The sequence below is a fragment of the Malaclemys terrapin genome, chromosome 14, assembly GCF_027887155.1.
Source record: "Malaclemys terrapin pileata isolate rMalTer1 chromosome 14, rMalTer1.hap1, whole genome shotgun sequence".
NCBI lineage: Eukaryota > Metazoa > Chordata > Testudines > Emydidae > Malaclemys > Malaclemys terrapin.
The window spans coordinates 39,769,893-39,783,995 of NC_071518.1; the positions used below are offsets into that span (position 1 = coordinate 39,769,893).

Sequence of the window (14,103 nt, forward strand, 5' to 3'; positions counted from 1 at the left end):
GCTGGGTAGAGAGCACCACACCTGTCTGCTTTGCCTGCTACATCAGCTAATATGATTCACTTCTTAATGTCCAGGCCACCAGCTTCCAAATGCATACAATGTGCTGTTTATTTTCTTTGAGCCATTCTAACTACCTTGCTCGTGGAAAAATACATCTTTGAAGAGAAGCCTCCCACTGGACTACTAAGGAATTGGAGAGCACTTGGAATGCAATCTTTAGAATCCCCCTACAGAATCGCGGAGCATTGGGTCCAGTCTTGCATCTTTTTCCATCCTCTCCTGGCTGCTGAGTTCCATTTTCATCCCCTGATGCTCTGCTGTTCTGTCCTGCTCTGTTGCACATGCCCCCCTCCTCCTTGTGATCTGGCTCCCTCGTGGCTGTCATGTCCTGTCACACCTATGTTACATTCCTTTGTCGTCTGGAACCCACGTTTCTCATACACGCTCAATGAGTGTTCAGGCTGGAAGACTCCTCTGCCCAGCAGCCTGGGATGACCTGCAGTTGCTGCCCCTCCCTCCACGATGCCCATGCAAGGATTCTGACTGTCCACTCCTCTGCTGACAGGCCACAACTGGAGCAGCAAAGCAGAAACAGCTTGAAATGGGCAGGACTCTGCCCTGCTGCTGCTTTGATGGGAGAGGGAAGAGGCTGCAAAGCAGAAGTGTTTTTTGTAGATTTCAATCTGCTTTGGTGTCAGTGGTTTTATTAGTACGTGGGTTATCTGCCCAACCTGATGGGGATATCTGATGTGGGGTAGTACTGCCACAGTCATCTGTGGGAAAGGAGACTAAACAGCGCTAGAGAAGGAGATGTCGCTGTGTCCCGGTGAAACTGAGACCGATGAAAATGGGCTCTGTAAGATACAGGCAAATCAAGAGAGAAAGTACAGGAATAATGCAGGCAGGGAGACAGAAATAGAATCAGAGGAGGAGAAGCATCAAAGGCAGAGAGAAACCAGTGAGAGCCTGCAAACCAGAAAAGGAGGAGAGGGGAAACAAAGGCAGTGAAGAAAACTGCCATGGAGGTGAACAGGAGGAATAAAAGGCAGGTCTCAGCCATTGGAGTTAGCTGACTCTCACGCTACAGTTTAATTGACAGGACAGTGACAAGATAAATAGACAATTTTTAATCTATCTAAAGGAGAGAGGATTCTGAGAAGCGGGAGCGTGTGCAGCCGGAGTATTAGAGCAGGGAACTGGCAGTCCGGACTCCTGGGTTTTATTGTCAATTCTGGCACTGACTTGGGCAAGTTTCAGCCCCCAGGCTTTAGTTCCCCATGTGTAAAACGGAGTTAATACTTGCCTCCCTCAGACTGGAGGTTTAGACTCAGGGTGTGTCTACACTACAACTTTGGTGTAATTTAGGTCACTCAGTGGTGTGAATAATCCACACCCCTGAGCGGCATAAATTACACTGACCTAAACGCCGGCGTAGCCAGAGCTATGTCAGTGGGAGAGCGTCTCCTGCCGGCGTAGCTACAGCCTCTCATGGAGGTGGAGTTATAATGCCAGCCGGAGAGCTCTCTCCCCTCAGCTTAGAGCATCCTCATTGCTAGCGCTTCTAGTGTAGACTAGCCCTCAGCCTCCAGTGTTTGCAAAGCACCTTGAGATCATCAAATGAAAGTGCAACCTGTTTTGTGATTTGCTAATTACGCTTAGGGAAAACTTACAAGCTACAGAGCGCTGTAAATGAGCAGCTGGTGCCTTAGTTCCTTCTCTGGGTGCGCTGGGATTAACGAATGCTCAGTCCCTGCCCCAGGCCTGGTATCCCAGCCAGCAGAGCAGATCAGTTGGCACTAGCACTATGGGTGGATTGTGACCACGAGTGTGGTGACCTGGCCTCCTGCTTTGTATCCCTGAATCTTTTAAAACGTCAAGCTTGTCAGGTTTGAACTAGTTCAGTCCTCATTGTTCCTGGAACCGGCTTCCTGAGATCTTGGTGTGCAGCTGATTTGGGATTGTGCCTCTGTAGAGAGAGCCCAGAATGCTCCATGTCCTTGTTTCCCCAACAGCCTGATGGGCCCTGACCAGGCTGCCATCCCCTGCTTAACTTCAGTAGATTGCTAATGTTCTGAATAAAAGAAGCCTTTGGTTAAGACTCAGCACCCCACCCCTTCACTTAAGAAGTTACGGGCGCACAATGCACATCCCTTGTATCTCCCACTGGTTCTCCAGCAACTCCTGATATTTCTGAGGAATCACCAAATCCCCTGCCTGTCCTCTCGGGCTTTCTTTTGAAGCACAAATGGCATAAGCCCAGCTCTACCTAGACCCTTTGCGGGTGCCATTGGAGATGTCTCTCTGGGGGCATGAGGGATCTGTGGGGGCTCGTGTGTCATCTCAGAGAGCACAGTACCTGCTGTCCTTGGTGCCAATAGATCTCCTCTTGCTTGCAGGAATACAGAAGCTAGTCTTAGCAGGCAGAGTGGGAGAGGCTATAGAGGCCACACAGCAGCTCTACCCTGGCCTCCTAGAACACAACCCTAACCTGCTCTTCATGTTAAAGTAAGTATGCTTACCTTTGTGCTGGGAGATGGCACTGGAAAGTCTACAGACCTGAACCAGGCAGTCCACAGGCCTCACTGTGTTAGGAACCAGCATATTTTTTAATTCAGGCAGATTGAGGCCGCTGGTAAGAGCAGTTACCCTGTGAGCAAGGTGGGAAGGAACGCTGGCTACAGTTGTTAGCACTGCTCAGGATCAGTAGCTGTTGCTAGTCGGGCTTTACCATGACCTGTCAACTAAAGGTGGGCAAACTTGGCACTTTAGTGGCCTGCCCCCTTCTGCCTGCCCCACAGAGATTCCCTCCACCTGAGCAGAATGCCATGTCAGGGGAAAGCTCTGCAGACAAGTGGAAGTAGTGTGGATTCCTGCCCCGGTGTATTACCACTGCCTTTGGTCTTCCCAGTCCATCCTGTTGTTCAGGCAACTTGAACGTGGTGAAGTTCAGTTCATCCCCATTTACAGCCTGGTGAGAAGTGTGGGCGTGGCTATGGGGATTCCTAGAAAGAAGCTGGTGTGGAAAAAGGTGTGGTTAAGACAGAGACTAAGGGAAAGTAGGAATTGGTGTGTGTGTTGGTGTCCCCAGTCCTTCAGGGCTGGTTCATGTGTCCTCTTAGCCCATACCCTAGGGTAAGCAGAGAGTACCTGTCAGCTCCCAGTAGAGCGGAGTGGAGAGCTAGGCCTTCAGCAGCCTCTCTCTATGGATGAGTGTTTTTACCATACATTGTCTTCTCTTTCATAGTGACCCCCAGCACAGGTTGATCAGACAGTGGGAGAGGTACGAAGTTTGGTGCACACTAGTCTAGAGTAACCCTTCGTTGCCATGGACAGCACAGTGGAAATCACCTTTTCACCCTTGGGGTTAGAGAGAATACCTGTGATGCGAGGAACATTAGCCATGCAGTGCCATATACCCCCAGTTCCTTGGCTTGCACTCCCTGTGTGAATTCTGGTGTGTTCAGATCAGTGCAGACATTGAAACAGTTGGTTAACTAGCAGGAATAGTGTCTGGGAACCCAAAGTTCCCTTGTCTCAGGAATCAAATGTCATAATTGCTCCCACTGTTTGGAATCAGTGCCCCATTCCATCCCCCAATCCTGTGGTGTCTTGTGCTTTTCTAGCCAGTGCTATTGACACTGTAATATGGTCTCTGCCCCTGTCTCAGAGTGTGATCTGTTGCCTTGGCTGATCCAAGCTGAGATGCAGCATCTTGTCAGTTACATGTAGAACACACTTAATTGGCCAATACTGGGATGGAAGCTACAGTGTAGGTATCTGCTCTTGAAACAGTCTTGTTTATGTATCATCCTTTGTCCATCCTTATGCAGGTCTCCAGGTTCATTAGCATTTGTTTCTAGGCAGCGGTATCAAAACTCCCTTCATACTCCAGCATTCCCAACTTGAAGACATGGGGAGACTTGAGATGCCCTCTTCAGAGCTAGGACCCCTCCAAAGCTTTGGTTGATCCCAGTTTGCTGCTGCTCTGGGACATATGATAGCAATCACTAGAAAAGCATCAGCACTGAATCTAATTCATGTCAGCCTCCCCTTCCTCCTCGGTGTCTCTGCCCTTGTCTGACACAGGTGCCGACAGTTTGTGGAGATGGTGAATGGAACAGACAGCGAAGTGCGGTGTTTCAGTGCCCGCAGCCCCAAGTCACAGGACAGTTACCCAGCATCCCCCAGCCTAAGCCCCAGACACGGATCGAACAACTCGCATGTTCACAGCACTGGTAAGTGCTTTTCTGTCCATCTCCACGCGAAGCAGATCAGGTCTTAGGGATGGATCACTTTGTACACGACCCGCTGGTGTCTCCTTTGCTCTGCTCTTTGAAAGACATCTGTCCTCCTAACCCCACAGGAAAGATTTCCTGTTACTGGAGGCGACTCTTTCTGACAGAAATGGCATACTGTTGACTTTGAATCAGTTATTTTAACAGAGACTAGGTTGTACAACAGCCTTTTGCAGAAGTTGCTGTGTGGAAGCTGACAGAATATCCTTCAAAAGGACTGCCTCACAGAACAGCCAGTTACCTGTTTTAGTCCTCCTCGGGCAGAGCTATATAAGCAAAGGCCTGGCCCCATAGCTTGTCTCCTTGACCTCAGGGTCCACAAGGGATAACTGCTCTCCGATGGACTTCCCAAAGTCTGCAGGAGAACCTCCCCCTCCTTCAAGGTGTCCAGTGCACTCACCACTGCTTCCTCCTCTCCAGGACCCCATCCAGTTTTCTATTTGGAAGCCAGGCTAAGAAAAGAAGTGCGATGGAAACACTTTGCTACAGGTTTTTCATGTGTAACAACAATGTATTAAAATGTGTGTCTAGAAATTAAGGACTTACGGTTTACAAGCAAAACAAGTGAGGGCCAGGGGCATAAGGTGCTTGCCTAAGATCAAAGCAGAGGGTGGAGATGGACAGAGTGGGCCAAGGAACCAGAGCTGCTCTGTTTGAAGCTTCACATTCCCAGTGGAGAAATCTCTTGCTGACACTCAAGCTGTCTCCACCTGGCAGTCAGAGCTGCTGCTGCTGCACCATGTGAAAAGCTGAGGGTGCTAGGAGGAGAGAGCTGGAGCATGGATAAAAACATTCTCTGCTGGGCATGCAAAGGCTTAAATGAAGGGGAGACGATTAGCTGAGCAACTCCATAGCCCCACTCCCTTCAGCCACGTTTCCAGCCTGGGAGCCCCTGTGTCTGTGTTGAGACTGGATGTCTTTCTGAAAAATATTCTAGCTCAACCACAGGATATGGGCTCAGTGCAGTAATCCCAGGTTGAAATTCTCTGGCCTGTGTTCTCCAGGGGGTCGGGCGGCTGATCAGAACAGTCTCTTCCGGCCTTAGAATCTGAGTGTCTCTATGGTAATGGATTTTTGCAACTAGGAAATTCCTACGTAATAAACTCAATGAACCTGGAGTTAAGACAAACTTCACCTCCAGCATTGTCCCAGTCCACGCACATGAACATGCTGCTGTTGATTCTGTCAGAACACAGATTGGCTTTCAGAACAACGTTAGCCCCTTGAGTGCACACGTCCATGAGCTGGCACCCACCCGGCAGCGTGCGGCTGTATCATCAGCCTACGATGCGGTTTACTGTGACGTGGTGAATGCACACGTGGAGTGGCAGGCATGTCTTACCCTACAAACTCACCAGTGAGGACATGTTGCAGAGCCGGTCTGATGTTTTCACAGTCATGTCTGTGCGTGAATAAAATACGATTTGTTAGTGGCAGCTGATGGCTTTGCATATGTAATCAGTGCTGTCACCTGTGGTACCAGGCATGTGGTGGTAGTGTTGTGGACCTTCATCTCCTTTCGCTTGCTCCTGTAACTCCCCAGTGAGGAGAATCAGATTGGTCATTAGTAAATTATAAACAAGTGTCACGTGGCAGGTTGGTGTTAAGTTGCCTGTGTCCTGTTAGACCATGTTTCATCCTATGAGATGGAGTTTGTGGGAGGTTTTTAAAGCTTCTTCCGCTTTAATGCTGTATCTATTGCAGCAGGTGGATTTTGGCCTAGTTTTTACCTGTGCACTGAACATGTAGATTTCTTCCCCAGGTGTGTTAGAGGGATGAGAATTCTGGTTTCAAAGAAGACAAACTTCGTGGGCTGGGTGTCTCGTGGGCTTCTCTTTGGGATTCTCAGTTCCTCGTATGTCTGAGCTGGTTGGTTCTCACAATCACTGAAGCACAGGTGTTGCAAGTGGACCATTTGGGGTTTGCTTGTGTTTTCCTAACACTCTGCTTAATGTAAAAAGCAGCGCTAGTATTTTGTGAATTGCAGCCTGCCCCTATTTCCCTCTCCCGGGGGCTGCTCCTCAGTGAAAGGAGCACAAGCAATCTGTCTCCTGCTGACTTCAGCCCAGAGCTGCCTAGCTCTCCCCTCTGACCCCGCTCTCTTTGGCTTTCAGGAGCAGATAGCCCAAGCTGTAGCAACGGAGTCACATCCACAAAAAGCAAACAGAGCCACAGTAAATACCCAGCACTGAGTTCGTCGTCCTCCTCTTCCTCCTCTTCCTCTCCTTCATCCGTGAACTACTCTGAGTCCAATTCAACAGACTCCACCAAATCCCAGCAGCACAGCAGTACAAGTAACCAGGAGACCAGGTATTCCTTGCAGTGCCTTTCCCATGCCTGGGCAGGAGGGGGCTTAGCCTGCTTTCTGAGCACCTCATCAGCCTCATCGTTCCATCACGGGGGTAACCATGAGTAGCTACAGGCATCACTGCTGAGCAGCCAATGGCTGGTTTTCTTCCACACTTCCTCCTTCCCACCTAGGGACGGAATTGCTGCTGCCCATTCCCGGAGGAGAAGCCGGATAGCAGTCCCCGAATACCTTTGGGGCAGATGCCCTGCCAGGGTGATGCTGTGACTGTCCCGGAAGATGGTCTAAGAGGCAGCAGCGCTGCCGAGCATGCTCCTGCGCTCTCAGCCAAAGGGTTTGCTCGTGGACAGCATGCCGGCCTCCTTGCTTCAGGGAGCAGTGTGCTCCCGCAGGGAATCGGAGCCTGAGCTGGGTGCAGGAAGCGGACCTGAGTCTCCTGCACGGCAGCCCAGACCCTTGGCACTTAGACGTGTTCCGTTTGTATGGGCTCACATTCTGTTCACTGGACCAGTTTATTAGCTGCTGGTGCCATTGGGCCGAAGGACCGTGTGAATTATGGGCATCTCCATTGAGTCCGGGGATTTCCAGCCTGGAAGGTCGTTACTGCTGCATTTATTGGGGTTTGAAATATGCTGACCAAGCGTGAGAGTTGAGTTTCCTCTGTGCTTAGCTGTTTTGGTGGCTGCTGCAGAGCTGGCTAGGGCATGCTGGAGCAGAGGAGATCTCAGTGATTAATGAGGGGCAAAAATCTGTCTGGGGATTGGTCCTGCTTTGAGCAGCGGGTGGGACTAGATGACCTCCTGAGGTTCCTTCCAACCCTGAGATTCTATGATTCTCACTAACTGCCAGCTGTCAGGCTCACTAAGTGGGATGCTAAATACCATGGCCAGGGAAGCCTCAAGCTTCCGTTCTGAGCTCCACATGCTTGTACAGCTCATAACTGAGTGAGAGACATCACATACCGGAGTCCTGTGAATCGTCTGCACAAACGCTGGGTAATGACAGCTCTGTGCCAGCAGGGACCACGTAGATCTGAAACAAGAGAATCTTTGAACTCTTCAGTTCAAATCCTGGCGGATCATCTCATCCCTTCAGCCTTCTGAGTTAGAGCAGTGGAGGTCTCTTGCAATTTGCTGTGTAGAGGTCTTGAAACTGCAGCCCTGTCTGCTCTGTATGGACATTAAAGATCCTGTGGGATAGTTTGCCTCAGTGCTCTTGGCTAAAATGTCCCCTGTATTGTGTAGTGTTGTGTGCTGCTTGGTTGCTGTTCTCCACCCCAGAGGTGGCTGCAATTTGAAATGTTAATTTAAATACTTCACACCTTCCCTCCTCTGGGACCCCGTTGAGTTGGAACCGCACTTTATAGGTACAGGCCCTCATTGTTCTGAACCCGGTTTTGCCCTGCTTGATGGATTGTTTGCTTGTCTCCTGTGGGCTGCTGGGTCACTAGCCCTGGTCGGCCGTTTGGCACGCTTCTTCCTGCAGGACTTTCCCTTTGGGGAATGTTTCTGCCCTTTCTAAGCCCTCAGGCTTTTTTTCCTTTTGCACTCCAGTGACAGTGAGATGGAGATGGAGGCTGAGCATTACCCCAATGGAGTCCTTGAAAACTCCTCCACCAGGATAATGAATGGCACCTACAAACACGAAGAGATCCTCCAGACGGACGAGTCCAGCATGGGTAGGGCCCTGGAAGGCAGGAGCGCTCTCCTCTCCCTCACAAAAAGTTAGGGGGGGAATGGCGCTGCTGGCACGTGTTAGCTCTGTCTGGGACTGGATCAGGGTTGGGCGTTGCCCTGGGGGTCCGTTCCCCAGCCAGGGTGCAGGCATGAGGATCTCGGATACGGGGGTGGGGGGGTGGGGGAGAAATCATCTGGGGATTGAACTAATCTAGATGTTTTCGGGGGGGCAGGTGCCTAATGCTGATTCAGACAGGGCTAAGCAGCTGAGTTTGCCCACTGACTTGATACATGGGGTGGGGCTCCCGTTACAGGGGGGGGTCAAACAAAAGTTCTAATTTTTCAGTGGGTCCTACTGCCCTGGAACTCCCAAGGTGCCGGATACAGAGGGCTAATCAGCTGGGCCGGTGATGGGGCAGTGGAGGCACCATCCAGCTCAGAACAGTACAGACAGCTGCCATCCTCTGTTGGCGGTTCTGTGTCCTCTCTAGGTACGTCCACACAGCAACTAGACACCCGCAGCTGGCCCGGGCCAGCCAACTTGGGCTCACAGGGCTGCGGGGCTGTTCCATTGGTGTGTAGCCGTCCAGGCTCTAGGACCCTGCGACTTGGGAGGGTCCCAGAGCTTGGACTCCAGCCTGAGCCCAGAAGTCTGCACAGCAATGAAACAGCCCCACCGCCCGAGTCGGCTGGCAAAGGGCAGCCGCCGGTGTCTAGTTACTGTGGTGATGTACCCTGTGAGATGAGATGAGGCTGTGAAGGTCTCTCACTCTATTTCCTGGTTGTCAAGTGCTCACCACACAACAAAACCACCTGGACAACTGGCGTGGATTGCCCTCCTCGGCAGCCTCAGCAGAGGGGCCCGGGACGGAAAGGACTCGTGGGAGCTGGGAATCCCTGCAGGTCCAGACTCAGAGGGGCAGTCACTTGTGGGGAGGCTCTAACTGTTCGGTTTTGGGGGGGAGGGCGGTGTCAGTGCAGCCCCTTCTGCGGGGCTGCATTTCCACACTCCCCGCGGAGGTGATAACACAGTGCAATCGCGGTGCAGACCCCGGTGGGGCGTGGTCATGAGACTTGCTGAGCTGTTCATCCAGGGCAGATCCTGGACGGTACCGTGCCTGTGTGCACCCCACACATACACCCACCGCCTGCTGGCAGACGGCTGGACTCAGGGCGCAAAGAACGGCAGCCTCACCAGGGGAACGTTCAAGTGAGGGTGGGCCTCGGGGAAGGGCTTTGTGGATCTGAAGCAGGGCTGAGCACCGGGAGATACCTGCCTGCAGGGCAGTCATTTCTCTTCCCCACTGGCCTTTTTCCAGAAGACGGCTGCCCGCAGCGGCAGCTCTGCGGGGGGAACCACGCTGCCACGGAGCGAATGATCCAGTTTGGGCGGGAGCTGCAGACTCTGAGCGAGCAGCTCTGCAGAGAGTACGGGAAGAACACGACACACAAGAAGATGCTGCAGGTGAGGTTGTGCCTCTGGCCGGGCTCACAGCAGCACCCGCCATGTGGCCCAGAACTGGGGTGTTCCCTGCCAAGTGCTGGGGGCTGTGCGGGTGGAGAGGGGTGGGAGCAGCGCTGGAATCAGCAGTGGCACTCGGTAACACAGGGCACCTGTGGCCAGCTCCCACAAGCCAGTGCCCATTCTGCACTGGGGGGAGGTACATGTCTCACTCAGCAGCCCCTTGCCCAGGTGCCCTCATTTGCTGCTGGAGGCGGGGCATTCTTGTTGGCCGATGCCTGCTACCTGGCTGGCTGGGGACCATGCCCTGGTTGGCTGTTGGTACCTGCCCGTTTTCTGCATTGCCGCTCGCCTTACTGCCCATGTCTCTCTTCTGTCCCCAGGACGCTTTCAGCTTGTTAGCGTACTCTGACCCCTGGAACTGCCCTGTTGGGCAGCAGCTGGATCCAATCCAGAGGGAACCTGTGTGTGCTGCTCTCAATAGTGCTATATTGGGTAAGGCAGGGGCCGTGACACTGTGCTGCAAGCGCAGTCGCCCCCGGGCAGGTGCTCGGGAGTGTGAGGGGAGGCCCTCGGTAATGTGTGCCTGGAGCTCACCTTGTTCCTGCCGATTGCTCCGAGGGGTTGTGGCCTGGGACGGTGACAGCTGGGGTGACTGGGGAAGGGTAGAAGGGAAGCCAGTTACCCACAGCCCTACCGCTGTTCCCCGGCCAGCATACAGCTGCTGCTCCTCCTGCTCCGCTCCCCTCCTGGCTCGCACCCAGTCGCCTGTCCCCACACTCCTCTGAGGGTGCTCTTCAGGAATTTCCACCTTCGCTGCGAGGAGCTAAGCAGTTCCCGTGCATTCCCCTCTCACCCTGCCCCTTCAGCGGCCGTCAGCTGTCTCCTCTGGGGTCCTTTCAGTACAGGGATTGACCGCCACCCCCTCTGGTCTGTAGCTGACCCCACTGTCTGTCAGGGAAAGTGGGTTTCACTCTCCCATCAGTAGAATTCATTTCAGTGGTGCTTGTCCTCACCTGCGGGCGTGTGGCTGGAGAGTGAAGAGGGCAGACTTGTGATTGCTGTGGGTTTTTCATTGAACAGCTGGAGTTGCAAGTGTTTAAATGAGCTTTCTCCTCCGAGAACGGGTTCCTGAGCCTTCTCGAAATCCATCCCCTCTCCCTTGGCCTGCTTGGAGCCAAGATTATAAAAGAGCCGTGGGGCCCAGCCAGGGCTGCCCTTTCCAACCCGAGAGTAGCTGGATGTGGAGTAACCTTGTTGCATGCCCAGAGATCTGTCGTGGGGTCTCCTCCAGCTGATTAGTTGTCATTGTGTTCCCACGCTGCCGGCCACGTGTGCACCTGGGCATTTGAGCAGTTGGGTCTGGTCTTGGCCCCAAGGATAAGCAATGTTCTGGGGCCCCTCTGCATCCGCAGTTGGGTGGCAGCATCTGTCTAATTGGCCTTTGAAGACCCGTTCCCCAGCCCAGCACTCACTGTGTAAGGCCTTCACCCCTTGCGCCTGCCCCATAGACACAGGGGCCCAGGCTTTTCTCGGGATGGCAGCTTGTACTCCAGAGCCCTGATTTGCCTGAGGATCAATAGCAGGCTCTGCCTTTGCTTGGCCTCTGAAGAGTCCCACGCTAGGGACGTCAGCCCAGAAAACGTAGATTCTGGCTCCTCAGCAGCTGGCCCAGGGTGGAGCCTGTCCAGACAGGAAGTGGCCAATTCCCAGGGCCCGTTGACGCAGAAACCTCCCATGGTAACAAAGCTTGTTTGCAGGCAGGATCGGGCCTGTACAGCAACAGGACCCCTTGCAGCCTGAGCTCCTCTGACATCTTGGCAAAGGGTCGAGGGAGAGAGGTTACCCTGGCTGGGCTCTCAGAGAAGGCTGATGGCCCCACAGGCTCCCATGGCGGCTCACCCACCCTGCTCCCTGGTTCCCCACTGGTCTCTGCCTGGGGCTTGGCCGGGGGCCTGGAAAGCTGCTTTGATTCTTTTAGTCACAATTTTGAAAACTAGAAAATGGGCCCTGTCGGCCAGGGCCTCGGGGAGCCCGGCCCAGCTCCCTGCACACCCAGCAGGGCGGGAGGGACTGAGCAGCGCTCCCTGCGGGGGGCACTGAGGGCAGGGGACTCGCCCACCCCCAGCACGCCACCTGCTGGTACCATCAGGGAGGAGGAGGTGGCACAGCTGGTTCCCTCCAGGCCTTTGTGGCAGAGAAAAGAGGGTGGGAATTAGACTCTGAGGACAGGGGGGCAGGGGCTTGGAGCCTGATCCCCACACACTCTCCCTGTTCCCCAGTCCCTGGTGGGACTGAGCTTTAACTAAGGTCAGTCTTTTCCCCCGCTGGCTAGGCTCCAGGCACCAGCCAGCTCCTCCGTCTCACAGAGCCATGTTTTGGTCCCAGGAAGGACCCCTACATCAATAGTTTGGTCCGTGGCTGTTGTCTCTCATGCATGGGGAGAGTGCAGCATGACGAGCAGTAATGTGAGAGCAGCGAGCTAGAGGGGAGTTAGCGCTCCAGCCCCGTACCTGGCTGCACCCTCTGTCAGGCAGACATGGAGGAGGCGGAATTTGGGGAAGGAAAGTCTCCTCTGGGGATCAGGCTGCTGACAGCCATACGGGGCTGGCTCAGTTGGCAGGCAGGGCAAGGTGCTTGCCCTGTTTGATCGCCCATTGGAGGAGATGAGAAGTTGCTGAAGGATGTCGCCTGAGAGACTTGTCCCCAGACATGCTGTTTGCATCCTGTGATCCTTCTGACACCTGGACTAGGCTGGTGGCACCAAGCGTCCTCCTTTGCTGGTACTCCTGGCTGAGGTCTCAGCAGAGGCACAGAGCTGGGTGGAGGATTCCCCCTCCAGAGAGATGAGCAGCATAAAACCGGAGAGCACACTTGAGAAAACAAAGGACTCTAGATCCACGGCTAGGCCCGAGGGGCTTGTATTGCAGGCTAGACGCCCGTGAGTGGGAGCAGACAGCGGCCACCTCGGAGAAGGCCACTAAATAGCACCCCATCCCCCACCTTGCTTCTGCCTTCACGTTCTGCTCTCCTGGGTCTCGTGTTCAGCGGCTAGAACTGCGGCTGCGCAGCCCCATAGTCTCCCTTGGACTAAGACTGACAGCACCAGCGGGTGCTCGTTGGCCAACGCAGCACTGCTTCCCAAAGGTCCTGCCACCTCACGCTGCTGGGGGGCGCGTCCAGCGAATGCGGGCGTGACTCTGTGCAGGGGCAGCACCCTGGCAGACCCAGCGTGACCAGTTCCGCAGCCACCCAGCCTGTGCCCTGCTCGCTGTCTAGTTCAGGAGTCGAGGGAGCACTTGGGTAGGCCACTCTGGCAAGGTGCCGTGCTCAGCCCTCAGGCCATTCTGAGACCTTTTCTTCTCTCTTCCCCACAGAATCTCAAAACCTGCCAAAGCAGCCCCCGCTGATGCTGGCCCTGGGCCAGGCCTCCGAGTGTTTGCGGCTCATGGCTCGCGTGGGCTTGGGTTCCTGCTCCTTTGCCAGAGTTGACGATTGTTTGCACTAGCCATCAGAGGAGATGGAGTGACGTCCTCCAGTGCTGCCCTTCACCCTCCATTGCCGCCACCGCCTCGTCCCTCGCCTGACCTCCCTGCTGCCCGGCCCCCCACACTGCCCAGGGAAGAGACAGAGCGCTGACTGAGTCAGTCCCTCCTCGGCAGCGGGCCCCGTCACGTGCCATTTGCGGAGCCGGGCAGCAGCTGGCAGACCTCTCCCCTCTCCCCACTGTCACCACGGCTGCAGCAGCACTCAGTATTTTGCTGGTTAATCTAATGTAGCGCCTTCCGATTTAGGTCTTTCTCTTTATTGTTTTCTGACTGAGCCACCAGTATTTATATCTGGAGAGTCTGTGCTGAGCTGGTTTCTGCTAATTTAGTGATAAAGCTCATCCACCTGGGGGACCGCTTATTATTTTCTTAAGTAAAGAAGATCTACGCCCGTCCCCACACATGACCATCCAGTATTTATCTCCAGTGCTAGTGACCTGAGCTCTTCCCCAGAGGGCAGCTCAAGGTGTTTATTTGGATCCCCTTCATTAAAAAGCTCTCTTCCACCTCAGCCAAGGCGTTCATGTGTTTATTCCCCACAGCCCAAGCTCTGTTATCCCCCCAGCAGTCACTTTTAGGCTTCATCCTGGGAACTGAAGGCTTCACCAGGTCTGCCCCTTCAAGAGCCCGTGGCTGGCCCTTTGCTGACGTTGTGAGGGGCCAGGCCAGTGCAGTGGGAGCCTTTGCCTTGTTCCTCATGTCAGTGGGCTAGGCTGTGAATGCACCTCCAGCCCTGGGAGCAGCCAGCCTGCGGGCATGGAGAGCACCTCGCTGTGATTAGCGGAGGGAGTTGGAAATCCCCAGGTTTGGATGA

The 14,103-nt window shown here is 54.1% G+C and overlaps 1 protein-coding gene across 3 annotated transcripts in view; it reads left to right on the forward strand.

The window, feature by feature from the left end:
* Positions 1-13,800, forward strand: part of RANBP10 (RAN binding protein 10) — a 137,874-nt gene extending 124,074 nt beyond the window's left edge. For 2 of the 3 annotated variants that reach the window (XM_054048892.1, XM_054048894.1), the window contains exons 8-14: positions 2,397-2,505; positions 4,087-4,235; positions 6,410-6,605; positions 8,157-8,281; positions 9,599-9,744; positions 10,125-10,236; positions 13,119-13,800. In XM_054048892.1, the coding sequence (XP_053904867.1) occupies positions 2,397-2,505; positions 4,087-4,235; positions 6,410-6,605; positions 8,157-8,281; positions 9,599-9,744; positions 10,125-10,236; positions 13,119-13,249 (968 nt within the window). In that variant the 3' untranslated portion in view covers positions 13,250-13,800. The remainder of the gene's footprint in view (positions 1-2,396; positions 2,506-4,086; positions 4,236-6,409; positions 6,606-8,156; positions 8,282-9,598; positions 9,745-10,124; positions 10,237-13,118) is intronic. The other variant, XM_054048893.1, reaches the window with a different exon arrangement.
* Positions 13,801-14,103: the final 303 nt, after the last annotated feature.